Raw genomic sequence first — 13748 nt, 5'->3', positions numbered from 1 at the left:
CTAGGTGATATGATAATAAACGAGTGAATGTTATTTTGAGTGACGTTGGACTGTTAAATGTTGTATGCATGTTGTAGAAAAAAGATAGCAAAACATCTGTCCAGCATGGTGCCTCTCAGTGGGACGGTACCACCTTCCACTTAAACGCAGGGAATAATTTGACACTAACTCCGTCTCTATCTCTGACCCACAAATGATGAAGCGTTTGAAATAAATTACGATTAATAACAAAAAAGACGCAACGACTGAATAAAAAGGTCTGCAATTGCCTCGGAGCACCCGCCTCCACCCCCCTATTGGACAGATGCGGTGGTAGGGGCCCGAGTAGGGGCGAGTGCCTGCCATTTTAACACATGCAGTAACGGCTACCTGTCAAAATCTGTCAAGTTACGAGTAGTCGCCGCCGCTTGCTTCAACTTGTCCATTTGAAAGTGTACAGCACAACATAACATAACATTTGCCGGTCAACGTCCAACACGGCACCCTGCTCTGAGCCAAAACCAGTCAAATAAAGTGTGGCGTAAAAGACCCGCGGGTAAGTTGCTCATTTCAAGTTGGGAAAGGCTTGTTGGGCGCGCTAGTGTGCTAAGCAGCCAGCCAGCCAGCTTAGCCTGGCCTAGCCTAGCCTAGCCTAGCTGAGGCTGCGTGCGCGTGCGCGTGCACGCGCACCCCTCGCAGCTGGCTGTCAAACTTATTGGTTGGCTGGCTGGCTGGCTGGCTGGCTACACGCTAACGCTGCAACTAACGTGACAACAATCCGACGAGTTCGCCATGCGTGGGCGTTTATGGATGGCGAGAGGTTGCATGGTGTCAAGTGCGACGAGTGAGAACACTTTTGCCCACTAATAATACATTCTCTTTTGGTCACTATTTCTATGCGAAAGGAGGGTACCGCGCGATGTCACCCCACTAACGCGGAAGCGGCAAGAGTTTTCAAAATAAGAAACTTTATTGCACCTTGGCAGAGTAACGGAGAGAAATCGGTGTGTTGGACTGTACTTGCAGAGGGAGACTCCGAATAGTTGCACAGCGCTATTGATCATTTCTGGAATCAATCACGTGATGTCAAGTGGCAGGCAGGCAGCGTGGTGGTGGTCCACTGACAGACGGGCACCATGCTGCTGCTCAGAGGTTTTTGTATCATTTCCTCACAAGAGAACTAGGCATTTCTTATGATGCGTTTGTCAATCATTTCAGAACTTTTCCATTTTATGACATTCAAAGGTTTACAATTGTTTCCCGGGTATGGGTCTTTCCATAGACGTCGCTGTCAATAATATTGCTCTTTCTAGTTTGATCTGCGTTGCGGATTCCGTCCAGGGTTGGACTCGACCAAGGCTGCTCTTTCTTTATCTGAGGAGCGGACCATTGAGGGTTGGACTCGGCTCAGCCAGGCTGCCCTTTCTCACTGAGGAGTGGACTAGTCATCCCCAGAGGTGTCAAATCCAGGTCCAGGAAGTGAAAACCCTGCCACGGTTAGGCTTGAGTGCTCCTGAGGTGCTCCTGTCCATCCATGGAGCAAGCAAGCTTAGAAGCACCCGTGGCAAAAGCGGAACTCTGGCCGGGTTTTTACTTACTGGCGCCGCTGTTCCTAACCCCGGAGGGAGGACACCATTTCAGGGGGCCTTGAGGGGCTCCGGTTAGCTGGCCTCGCTAGCGTGTCACTGATTTTTGCACACGGCGCGCCGCTTCCGTCGCTATCGTCACGCAAGCTTTAACGCCGGCGGTTCACGGCCGGGATGACAACGGAGAGGGACTTCTCTCCCGGCTGGGACTAGTTGGTCAAAGCGGCCGGGAAGATGGAGGAGGCAATAAACTAGACTTGAAGTCCCGGCTTGAAGCCCTCTCGAAGCCGAGCCGACCCCGCATAAGCGGAACGTAATTGCCGACGACATTCCGAGTCCGGTATTTGCGGGTCTTACTCAAAATGGAAGTAGGCGGCTTCTGCCAACTGGCCGAGTCATCAGGTCGGAGGCGCGCTGAGCCAAACTGACAGCCTCCCCCACCCATCCAGCCCCCGTGGCCGGAACTCAGTTGGGCGGCGCCGGTCCCGGGATTACGGGGCGGCCCGCGTGGCCGCATTGACTGCCTCTTTTCATTGGCGCCCGCTGGGCCTTATCGCCGCCATCAATCTGACACGCTGTTTATCTGACGCTGCAGCCAGTTCTGCTGGCCTAGGAGAAACGCTCACAAAAGCGACGGCGCGGGTCATCAGCATTTTGATTGTGGCCACGGCGGCCCCCGCCCGCCCGCCCGCCCAGCCTGCTCGTCCTCCCTCGCTCCCTGCCTCCCTCCCTCGCCTCCCCTCCGCCCTCCCTCCCCTCCGCCCACCCCCATCCCGCCGGCATCGGCGTTTCCCGCAAAGGCCTTTTGGCTGTCATCCTCCGGCCGCGCTTCCTCGGCCTCGTGCTCTGACCGCGGCGCTCCGCCGGCCAGGTTGTCTGCGTGTGGGTGCGGAGCGCTCAGCGAGCGGCGCCACGATTGACTTCCGGTCGGTGGCTCATCCTCCCCCGTGTGCGTTTTGTTTTTCTTTGGCCACCATGGCGTCTTTTAAACTGGACTTCCTCCCGGAGATGATGGTGGATCATTGCTCGTTGAACTCCGGTCCTGTGTGAGTGGCCGTTTTATTCCCGCGCTTGACTATTTGTCCAAGGTTTTGTTTTTCCCGTCGGTCGCGGCCAACGACGTTTGGCCTCGTTACCCGGGAGAAAGCGCACGCTAGCGACGTAACGAGCGTAATGGATGCAAGTCGTTTGCCCTTCATCCGAAAAGTTCTCGAGTGAGAACAAAAGGCGACGTGATCCGAGCGATCTGTGAAGATTCACGAGTTCTGCTCCAGTCAGGCAATTTGAAGATGTTTCCCCTTCAAGGCTCCTTCACTTTTGGGGCAGAAGCTGTGAGCAGAAAGAATAAAAACCGCAACTCGTGTGAAGATCTGAAGGCTGGTCTGCCTGCGGCCGATTTCTCTGAGCTGAACGAGCGAGGAACCGGCGTGGCCGGCGGTGCACCTCGCCTGTCCCCGGGCCCCCATCTCCAGCCCTGATGGAGGAGCAAAGCGACGTGACGCTCTTGTGTGTCTCCGCAGTGGCAAGAAGATGAACGGGTCCTTGGACCACCCCGATCAGCCGGACGTGGACGCCATCAAGATGTTCGTGGGCCAGATCCCGCGCTCCTGGTCGGAGGAGCAGCTGCGCGAGCTCTTTGAGCCGTACGGCGCCGTGTACGAGATCAACGTTCTCAAGGACCGCAGCCAGAACCCGCCGCAGAGCAAAGGCGAGCGTTTGTGTATTTTGCAAAGACAGCCTTCAAACACTCGGCGTCTCTCGTGTCTGACGGCCCCGTTAAAATCTTGTTCTGATTGGAACGGAAACAAATACTTGGAATCAAAGTCTCCTGCGAGCTGCACAACGGTCTGGACCGTACGGTGTCATTCAGTTGTTGAGAGAGTGTGTGTGTGTGTGTGTGTGTGTGTGTGTGTGTGTGTGTGTGTGTGTGTGTGTGTGTGTGTGTGTGTGTGTGTGTGTGTGTGTGTGTGTGTGTGTGTGTGTGTGTGTGTGTGTGTGTGTGTGCGCGTGTGTGTGGTCTGGCGGCAGGCTGCTGTTTCATCACATACTACACCCGCAAGTCGGCCTTGGAAGCGCAGAACGCTCTTCACAACATGAAGATTCTACCAGGGGTGAGTGGCGGCGTCCTTTGGGCTCAACTTTGTCTGTTTTGCATCCGCCCTGCCGACGCAGCTCACCCAACGTGGCATTCCACTTTGGTTCCAAATAGAAATAATGAGCGAATTGACTTGATCTTCTTGAGCCGTCAAGAAAACGTTCATGACGGCGCTACAACTTGAAGCAGCAGCAGCAGCACGCTGGCAAAAGGAAGGCAGCTGCAAGGAAGCTTCAGTTTACAGTCAATGCTTTTTGATCACTTTTAAATGAATGTACAGAGTAGAATGAGAAGACAACTCCATGAATGAATCCCACGTACGGTCCAAAGCCAATAAAGGCGCTGACGCCGAGCGCGTTTGCCTCCTCCATGCAGATGCACCACCCCATCCAGATGAAGCCGGCTGACAGCGAGAAGAATAACGGTGAGCCTTGGCCCATGACCGCCCGCACGCACATACCTGGCTGCCTTTGCGCGCTAACGCTGCGTGCCGCGCATGCAGCCGTGGAGGACAGGAAGCTGTTCATCGGCATGATCTCCAAGAAGTGCACCGAGAACGACATGCGCTTGATGTTCTCGCCCTACGGCCAGATCGAAGAGTGTCGCATACTTCGGGGCCCCGACGGACTGAGCCGAGGTGACCGACGTCTTCTACGGACATGGGAACATTGTCGCTCGCGCCTGTCTCGTTGTCGTAAGTCGGGCCAAGCGTCTGCAGTAAGCGTCTCGCCGCAACGTCCGCTGTGCGGCAATGAAAAAGAAGAAGGAAAAAAAACAAAAGAGCGCCCCCTTGGTTGCATTGCCCAGCCCAGCCCAGCCCGGAGCAGGATAAATTGACGCGGCAAAGGCTGAAGGCTGACTGATTGGACAAAGTCAGAAAGAAAGAAAAAAAGATGCGCAACGCCGGCCACCAAATGAACGCAATTTCAAAACTTGTGAATCAAGTTAGGAAGTTTGTCGTTCAGCTCAAACTATTTGTTCACGTCTCGTTCGTTGTCGTCAGATCGGCCCACGTAAGCGTTTGTTTTTCCGACGAAGAAACCCTTCCCGTCTACTAACAATGTCAGTCCGCTCGCTACATGCGTCTTTGTGTGTTTCAGGCTGCGCCTTTGTGACCTTCACAGCTAGACAGATGGCCCAGGCCGCCATCAAGTCCATGCACCAGTCCCAGACCATGGAGGTGAAACGCACGCACGCACGCACACGATGCTTTGGAAACAAACAAACACGCGCGCAAATACAAGCTGAGAGTCGGCAGTTCACGCATCCAGCATGCACCGGATGATGACTTCAAATCTCCTTCGTTGTTTTTATTTTTAACCAATACCGTTGTCCCTCATTCAGAGAGTCGGCAGTTCACGCATCCAACATGCACCGGATGATGACTTCAAATCTCCTTAGTTCGTTTTGTTGTTGTTTTTTTTCTTAACCGATACCGTTTTCCTCATTCACTCCGCCAAGTAGGTTTTTTCAGCAGAAAAACATGCACGCAAGCACGGCCGCCGCGCTGGCATTTGTCCTGCACGTGTTGGCGGCAACGGCGCGCTGTGCGTGTGTTGCGTTCAGGGCTGCTCGTCACCCGTGGTGGTCAAGTTTGCCGACACCCAGAAGGACAAAGAGCAGAAACGCTTGGCGCTTCAACTGCAGCAGCAGATGCAGCAACTCAGCGCCGCGTCCATGTGGGGCAACCTGAGCGGGCTGGGAGCTCTGGGCCCGCAGTACCTGGCCGTAAGTCCGCGTCAGAGTCTTGGCCGCCATTTGAGAAGCGTCGCTGCGTGTTGGGGAAACACTTAACTTGGCACCTTGTCATTCAACGCCCCGTTCAATTTGGCGAGACAATTTGCACACGCGAGGTCAAATGGATTTGTCAAATTTGGCTTTTGAAGCAAAGAAAAAGGATTCACGTGCCGAACGCTCCGTCTGCCAATGCGACCCGCCGCGCTTTGCACTTGCACTTGAATCGCTGCCAACTGCGCGCACTGCATCGTTGCATACAAGGAATAGTTTGATTTTGAATGCATGTCGAAGATCACGACAGTGTGACCCGTTTGCTGCATGTGTGCAGATTTACTTGCAGCTGCTGCAGCAGTCGGCCTCGGCGGGGAACGCACTCGGCAACCCGCACCCCGCTGCAGGTACACGTTCAAAAGTTTGGGTGGACCTCATTTTTGCTTTGCTTGTTTTTCAATTGAACCTGAGGAATACTTGGTAATAGTACAAACTTGCCCGGCTGTGGTCGGTGAGAGGTGAGTGAGCGAGCGAGCGAGCTGAGGCGTGTTTGCGTGTCAGTGTGCACATCAGGTCTGAATGCCATGCAGAATTTGGCCGCTTTGGCAGCAGCGACCGCCAGCCAGGCCTCAGGAACCGGCTCGGGCGCCATGACCGCATCAAGCAGTCCCCTAAGTGCACTCACCAGCTCAGGTACAAGCGCCACGTGCGATTGTTGGCCTTGCGCTCGTACTTGGGAGCTGCTGGAACGGAACGGGGGCTGTCCGTCTGCACGTTGAAAAGCGCTCGCCAGATGCCCCCGAAGCCCGACAGCAAATGACCTGTGCGTGCGTGCGTGCGTGCGTGGGTGGGTCGGAAATATTTTAAAAAAAGCCACCCTGGCGCCAATGAGCGGGCGGTCGGGTGGTTGGGCGGGCGGGCGTCACTCCGCTACTTGTATGTCACTCAAAAGCAGAGCCGGCCCCCTCAAATAAATGTTGTGCCCCCCCAAATATATTTGATATATGCCGCTCTCCTCCGCTCCACTTGTTAATGTCTTGCTTGCCCCATCAAATCGGAATCCTTGACTGAATGATGAGACTTGGAGCGACCAAGAACAAACATTCCAGCCATCATTTGAATGGAATGTGGAAGCGCCGGTTGGAAGCGTGTGTGCTTTTGCGTTGATGTATTCAAGCCACGCACGCACGCATAGAGTTGTTTATAGGGTGGCAATAATAATCATAATGGCCCCCTCCCGCATGCAATTTTTTGACTTTTTTCCCCCCAATCAAAAGCCGTTCCCAAGTATGACATACAAGTCAACCACCGTTCAGGTGTTGTAGGTGACACCAAAATTGATACGAGAGGAATACAAGCGGAAACGTGCACTTGCGTCGGCCGAACCTCCAATTGATCCAAACGGACTTGGCACTGTGTTGTCGCGTCAGGCTCGTCGCCCACCTCCAGCTGCGTGTCGTCCGTCAACCCCGCCGCCGGGTCTCTGGGAACGCTGCAGTCTCTGGCCGCCGGCGCGGGAGCCGGCCTCAACGTGGGCTCGCTCGCAGGTACCGACCGACCGAGTGAGCCGTGCGTGGGTGTCGCCGGGTGAAGCTTTTTCTCCAAGTTTCCACCCTCGGACGGGCGGGCATGCAATCGCGCTCTCACTCCTCCCAACCTCCCTCCCTCCCTCCCGCTGCGCAGGAATGGCCGCTCTGAACGGTAGCCTGGGCTCGGGAGGCCTGTCCAACGGCTCCGGGGGCACCATGGAGGCGCTGAGTCAGGCTTACTCCGGAATCCAGCAGTACGCCGCCGCTGCCGCCGCCGCCACCGCGCTGCCGGGACTCTACAACCAAAGCCTGCTGTCGCAGCAGAGCGTCTCGGCCGCGGGCAGCCAAAAGGAAGGTGAGTTCTGCGGCGAGATGACCGAGCAAATAGGAAATCGAGCCCGAGAGCACAAGAGTTGTGGCCACCACCCACTGCCGTGCCTGCCCTGCCCTGCCCTGCCCTGCCCTGCCTGCCTGCCGCGTGTGAGCTGAGCTGGGCAAAGCACCTGATTCCGCGAGGCGAGCTGACAAAATGAAGCTCCTCTTGTCAATGCGTGCGTGCGCCCGCCAAATACAAACGAGCAAAGGTGCGCCCAGACGGGGGTGAGGAGAGAGCGTGCCGATGGGCGGCCGTTTTGTAGCCACGGACGAGCCGAGCGGCTGTTGCCCAGAGAGCGTGCCCAGAAAGCAGGGCCGCCGCCGCGTCAACGGGAGCTTTTGCGCACGTCACCAGCTGCTTCTTCGCAGGTCCGGAAGGCGCCAACCTCTTCATTTACCACCTGCCTCAAGAGTTCGGCGACCAGGACCTGCTCCAGATGTTCGCGCCCTTCGGCAACGTCATCTCGGCCAAGGTCTTCATTGACAAGCAGACCAACCTCAGCAAGTGTTTTGGTCAGTCTCGATCGTGTCAAATGCGCTTGTCGCACGCACGCACGCACGGCGCCGGATGGATATTGAGCCGAGCAAACGCTCACTAGGACAATGTGGGAAACGAGCCAGCTCGCTGTGCTCTTCGCTAATTCATCGTCAAAATCGATCGCCGATCGAGACGAAGCGTTTGTAACCGAGAGCTTGTGACCCTCCAGGCTTCGTGAGTTACGACAACCCGGTGTCGTCGCAGGCCGCCATCCAGTCCATGAACGGATTTCAGATCGGCATGAAGCGCCTCAAGGTGCAGCTCAAGCGCTCCAAGAACGACAGCAAGCCCTACTGAAGCCGGGCCGGGCCGGGCCAGCGAGGACGACAAGCTGCTGTGTTTTCTTTGGAACTCTTGTTTGCTGTGCTACCTTTGAAGACCTTCCATTGTTCCCACGTGTTGCACTTGGACAGTGGTTCATTTTCCTTCGCTGTTCTCCACTGGAACAAATGTCCGAATCATCCGGCCAGCGCTCGGTCGTTCCGCCTTCGAGCCCACGCGCGCCTTGGGGGAAAAAAGACGTTCCCTCCTGTTTTGGAATGCCACCAATTCACTGCACGCCCGATTCTATTTCAACTTCCGCGCAACGAAAGTCTCGCTCGACGCTCCGTGCACCGGAGAAGCAGCGAGCGACTGAGCGCGCGCGCGCGCACGCGCGCGGCCTCGGCAAGCCGTGAGGCGACGCGCTCCTTGGGCGTGGTGGCTTTTTGTAGAGCAGGTGAGGCGCCTGCCCACGTGTTTACCGAGCCTCTTCTATTTTTATATTTCAGGAAGGTTTTATACTTCTCCCGTGTGCCGGGAAACTATTTATTGCCCGACTTATTCATCTGCTGTATACTTTTCAACCACGAGTTTGTCCAGCGGCTCGAGTGGACCTCCTGGCGCGCGCGTCACAGCGTCACAGCGTCACAGCTACGAGTTACCTCCATTTCAAAGAGTCACGAGGCTCTCTTCAATCATTCGTCTCATCGCTCGTGGGAGCCATCAAGGTCCACACCCAAAAGGAGACAGAATGTTATGACACGTACTTGGACGCGTTTCCGAGGAGAAAAGTCGTAACCGTACGAGAATAAATTGCTATTTTGGGAGCGTAAATATGACCTGCCTGTGCATGTGGTGAAATAACACCACCTGTTTGTTCATGGACTCTTAGTTGGTACAAAGTTGGATGGATCGCCGTTTTTTTGGGGGGGGGAGGGGTTCCTTTTTAAACCACAGTGTGCGTGTGTTGTGCTATTTTTTTTTTTTGTCACGTCCACACGCACCCCGGACCATCAGCGACTCCCACGTGTGCTGTGCTGTGCTGTGTTTCTGGAAGACTGTAGCATGTGACGTCATCGTCTAGTCCCCACCCAGACGGGAGGTTTACACCTAGTTATTTGCCTTTCTTGGCCGGCCGGGCCGTCCCTAGATCAAAACCGCCAGCCCACGTTTTCCTCAAATCCAGAAGCTTTTTGGGGACACTCGCGCGGCGCGGCGCTCGCTGGCTGGCTCGGTCTCGGCCTCGGCCGGCCGAGTTGTTGCGCTTTTGCGTGTCTTGACACATGTGTGAAGCAAGTTTTCCTTGTGGCCACAGTATAGTTGAAAGCAATTTACTCCAAAAGCCTCGGTAGAGATTGGGTTTAAACAGCCGGCATGCAACCAAGCGGAAGATTGGGTGACAAAACACCCCGCTTGGGAAAGCCGAGGAAAAGCTGCGATACGTTCCCTCGCAAAGAAGTATTCAAGGCTGCACGGTTTTTTCGAAAACATTACAAAGAAAAAATTGAGATTTGCACAAGATCGGCGCATTGCCAGTAACGTATGTCTCGTTATAGCTTCGGAATATCGCGACTGTCTTTCTAGCAAAAAACAATGTTTTATTTCAACAATGACTTTATTCTCAGAAGAATGCAACTTAATTGCTCACTCGAAAGAAAGTTTTTTTTTGTAATTTTTTTGTTTTGTTTTTGAATCGGCAATCCGGCTTCACTTGATCCTTCAAAGAGTTTTATTTTATGTTCCCCACCCAAATAATCTCTCTTTAGCCTTGTGGTATTAAGACGTTGTTGTTTTTTTCTAGTAATTTTCAGTCGGTTTTTCCTTGAACAATCTCTCAAACATAAGGCAGGTTGCCCCCAGAAGAGGTTGCAAGCAGCCAACGTCACTGGCACAAACTATTTGTGGATGCTAATTGGTTTGTGCTCTGACGACTATTTAATAAGGATCATGTTGTGCACATGGACATTCGACATATATTGTGGCTACATGCTTGGCTGGCGTTTGTAATTGAATGCTAGCCTAGCCTAGCCTAGCCCAGCCCAGCCCAGCTGAGCACCTGGCGCGGAACGACGCCTCGTCTCGTTTTGACACGCTTGCTCCCTTTTCAGGGTGCATCTTTTTATATCTGCACTGAGATTCTCCACCAACGTGTCAATTGATATGTGTTCACTTCTGGAAAATGACAAATAAACGGATTCCAAACGTTCAGCTCAACCAAAATGTGCTAGTCACTGACTGCTCGCACCTGCGCACACGTACGTAATTTCAGATAACGCATAGCGGGAACCTTAAAGTTGGCTTTTTTTTTTTTTTTTTTTTAAAAAAAGAAAAGAAAAAAAGCTCGAAGTCAAGGGCCGTAACGAATAATTAATCAATTCGCTGATTACAATTGATTAAACTTCCACCCCTTGATATACGATATTTCAAATTTAAAAAAAAAAAAAACACAGATTGAATGATTACTGGTTTGGTCCATAACAGTCAGGTAAACTGTAAAAATATTTCTTAAATAAAGGCTGATGTTTGCAAATGATGGAAAAACACACAAAGCTAATGAGCCATGCGGTCTCCTTTGGCGGAAGATGACAGATATGGGAAACTGTTGCGACTTGCTGAAATCTCCAGGACAATTTGGACAAGCTCAAGTGAATTCAGCAAGTTCAGCAAATCTTAACACTTGAGAGCGTAGCGGTTGCGTCGTAGCGCCACCAGATGTCAGCACCGGATCGAGGTCGGAAAAGAATTGAAGCGACGTGTGGCGGCGTCACTGCACCCGCGACAGCGTGTGGCGTGACGTCATCACCGGCGCGTCCGTTGTACGGTTCAGAAACTCTCTTCTTTTTGTTGTTGTTGTTGTTGTGGATTCGGACATGTGGACGGGAACCAGGGCGGAGTGCGAGGAGCAACAAAAGCGTCAACTCCTGGACGCTCACATGAACTCGCACGCAGCAGGTTGCTTTCCATTTTGACGCTCACACTTGTTTTGATATTCCACAGGATCGAGCGTGTGAACATAACATTCTTTTATTATTAACATTATCAACGGCAAGTGCAGCCTTCGCTCTTTTTGACGCTCGCTCGCTCGTTTGTCAACTGTAAATTTGGGGCCAAGCTTTCAAGTCCAAGAAACGCCTGTCAAACTGGGGGGGTCGAGGTTTTGCCAAAAAGGCAAGACATGGTTCTCACTTTGAGAAGGCACTGTTCCAATGTAGGGTCCTCTTCCTGTTTGTTGCTAGCACGCACACTGTGACTTTTTCTTCTGGGTTTTGCGTCCTGCAGACACCAGGCCCGCACGCGCCACAACGGGAGAGGAGCATTCAGACACACGGAAACCCGAGTGGCCTCGCGTGAAGATGGAAGAGGAGCATGACGGGCCCCCCGACGTCAAAGAGGAAAAGGAAGAAACGGACATCGCTCAGGAGGCCCGAGAGCGTCTGCAGCAGCAGCAGCAGCGGCAGCGAGCCGGGGCTGACGTCGCATGCTTTTCCGTCATACGGGTGGTTGTCAAGGCTGAAGATGATCCAGGTGAGCCTCCACAGCTTCACAGAGGTCAAAGTGAGTCGGAAGCGGGCGGCGCGTCGGAGGCGGGCGGTGCGTCGGAGGGGGGCGGCGCGTCGGCCGCACTATCCCACCCGCTCGACACCCACCCCGAGACCGAAGCAAAGCCCTTCGCTTGTGCCTTTTGCGGCAACGTTTTCACGAGGAGGACGCATTTGAGGTCGCACGTGATGACGCACACGGGCGAAAAACCCTTTCCCTGCTCACTCTGCTCTCAGAAGTTCTCTTCCAAGAGCAATTTGAAGTCCCACGTGAGAACGCACACCGGGGAGAAACCCTTTGCCTGCTCGCTCTGCTGCCAGAGATTCCCCCGGAAGCACACGCTGATGGAGCACATGAGGACGCACACTGGGGAAAAGCCTTTTCCGTGTTCAGTTTGCACCCAGACCTTCTCTTCCAGGAGCAACTTGAAGGCTCACGTGAGAAGACACACGGGCGAGAAACCTTTTGATTGCTCAGTCTGCGGCGAAGGCTTCGCCACAAAGGCCATCCTGTTGGTTCACACCAGGAAACACAGCGGAGAGAAACCATTTGCTTGCGCAACTTGCGGCGAAAGATTCACCCGCAAGGACACTTTGACGGTCCACGTGAGAACTCACACAGGAGAGAGACCTTTCCCCTGTTCGCTCTGCGGCCAAAGGTACTCGTCAAAGTGCAGTTTGAAGATTCACACGAGGAGACACACTGGCGAGAGACCTTTCCACTGCTCGGTGTGCGGCCAAGGCTACGCTACCAAAGCCATTCTGGTGGCACACATGAGAACGCACACGGGGGAAAAACCTTTTTCCTGCTCCGTGTGCGCTCAAACCTTTGCTCACAAGTGCAACTTGAGGACACACATGCGGAAACACGCTGCCGCCGAGAAGCGCAGCTGTGACGGCACGTTGGCTTCGCAGTCGGAGCCGGACGGGAAACCGTGTTAGCGCTACGGCGGGCGGCCGCCCACTCGCAAGACATGCCGGTACATCTGTGCTTTGGCCCGCTTTCTCTCGGGGAATGTTTTGGTAGCCGGCCGGGTGTTGAAAGAGCGGCTTCAACATGTTGACGCTGAAAACGGATTTGGAGAAAGCAGACTTCCTTTGATACAAGTTCATTGTTGAGAAATCTTTTCCAGCCACCCGAAGTCAAAGAGAAGGTCGCTCGGTCGCCGCCGTCAGTCCTGCGCTGAGAATGCGCGCAGTCATGCAATTGTTGCGACTTTTCCTTTCAATTCTTGACCGTAAAAAGATAAACAAAAATAATGTTGTTGTGTTTGGAGTCAAAGGCCCGCTCCAGACATGCGCGTGCAGAATGTCAAATCCTGACAACCCTGCGGCTGTTAAGCTCAACTGACTCACAAGCTCAAGTAGCCGAAGGCTTTGACCCCCGTGTGGACGGACGGACGGCAGCGTCTTCTTTCAAGGTGACCTTCCTTCCCGGTGAATCGCTTGCTGTAGAGGCTGGCTCCCTCCCTCCCTCCCTCCCTCCCTCCCTCCTCCGCCTCCTCCTCTTCATCTTTAATGCGAGCGCCTCCTCTTCCTCCTTCAAGTGCGAGACCTGCACTTGATGGACCTCTGCAGCACACGAGAACGCGTCGCATGTCATTGCGTTGTCTCGAGACAAGAATCAGTCTAATACAGTCACCCGGTTGTTGCGAATTCTGCTTCAGGGCACCAGAACATGGCTTATTGTGGGGGGTGTTTTACACCATTGCAAAACTTTCTCAATGCCTCGTGGTTGCATTTGAAAATCCAATTCTAAATCTTTTGCCTGATCACTCATGTTGTTGCAAAAGAAAGGCACACAGCTTGCAGATTTGAAATGTTGAGCATAAACGTAATCAGCCTAAGAGGAAGACTATGTAGGAACCTGCTGTATGCGAGTTCATCATCTTTGGTGTTCTTTTCTTCGTTTGTTCCTCCCCCCCCCCTCGTCTTTTTATGCTCACATTTGGCGCAGGAGCAACATTTGACGCCCGCACGTATGTCTCTCGTTCTTTGTGAGCAGCTAACACGCTAACAGAGAGACGAAAAGGGCATGAACGAAGCAAGAAAGCGGTCGCCTCCTAGGGGCCACTTTTTGCCATGACATGGCAAGCGCATGCGCAGTACCCTCACGAG

At 53.7% G+C, this 13748-nt stretch overlaps 2 protein-coding genes across 7 annotated transcripts; both read left to right on the top strand.

The window, feature by feature from the left end:
- The first annotated feature begins 335 nt into the window (after positions 1-335).
- celf1 (cugbp, Elav-like family member 1) lies at positions 336-8142 on the top strand. 5 transcript variants are annotated; one of them, XM_037246998.1, is made up of 13 exons: positions 2409-2611; positions 3086-3273; positions 3594-3676; positions 4036-4084; positions 4163-4297; positions 4761-4840; positions 5227-5388; positions 5726-5795; positions 5950-6081; positions 6819-6935; positions 7072-7272; positions 7662-7805; positions 8000-8142. In XM_037246998.1, the coding sequence occupies exons 1-13, from the start codon at positions 2541-2543 to the stop codon at positions 8125-8127; spliced, it is 1560 nt and encodes a 519-aa protein (XP_037102893.1). In that variant the 5' UTR covers positions 2409-2540; the 3' UTR covers positions 8128-8142. The 5 variants fall into 5 exon arrangements, with proteins under 5 accessions (XP_037102894.1, XP_037102895.1, XP_037102892.1 ...); XM_037246999.1 differs by lacking the exon at positions 2409-2611 and adding an exon at positions 336-535 and having other exon boundaries at positions 4036-4297; XM_037246997.1 differs by having other exon boundaries at positions 2399-2611; positions 4036-4297.
- Positions 8143-10889: 2747 nt separating this feature from the next.
- On the top strand, positions 10890-12753 carry LOC119120265 (gastrula zinc finger protein XlCGF8.2DB-like). Of its 2 annotated transcripts, none has more exons than XM_037247015.1 (2): positions 10890-11043; positions 11371-12753. In XM_037247015.1, the coding sequence occupies exons 1-2, from the start codon at positions 10962-10964 to the stop codon at positions 12570-12572; spliced, it is 1284 nt and encodes a 427-aa protein (XP_037102910.1). In that variant the 5' UTR covers positions 10890-10961; the 3' UTR covers positions 12573-12753. The 2 variants fall into 2 exon arrangements, with proteins under 2 accessions (XP_037102910.1, XP_037102913.1); XM_037247018.1 differs by having other exon boundaries at positions 10903-11136.
- Positions 12754-13748: the final 995 nt, after the last annotated feature.

Source organism: Syngnathus acus, chromosome 3, assembly GCF_901709675.1.
Source record: "Syngnathus acus chromosome 3, fSynAcu1.2, whole genome shotgun sequence".
In the NCBI taxonomy this organism is placed as follows: Eukaryota; Metazoa; Chordata; class Actinopteri; order Syngnathiformes; family Syngnathidae; genus Syngnathus; species Syngnathus acus.
The sequence above is the reverse complement of the archived record's forward strand: the minus strand, read 5'-3'. Positions and strand labels throughout refer to the sequence as shown.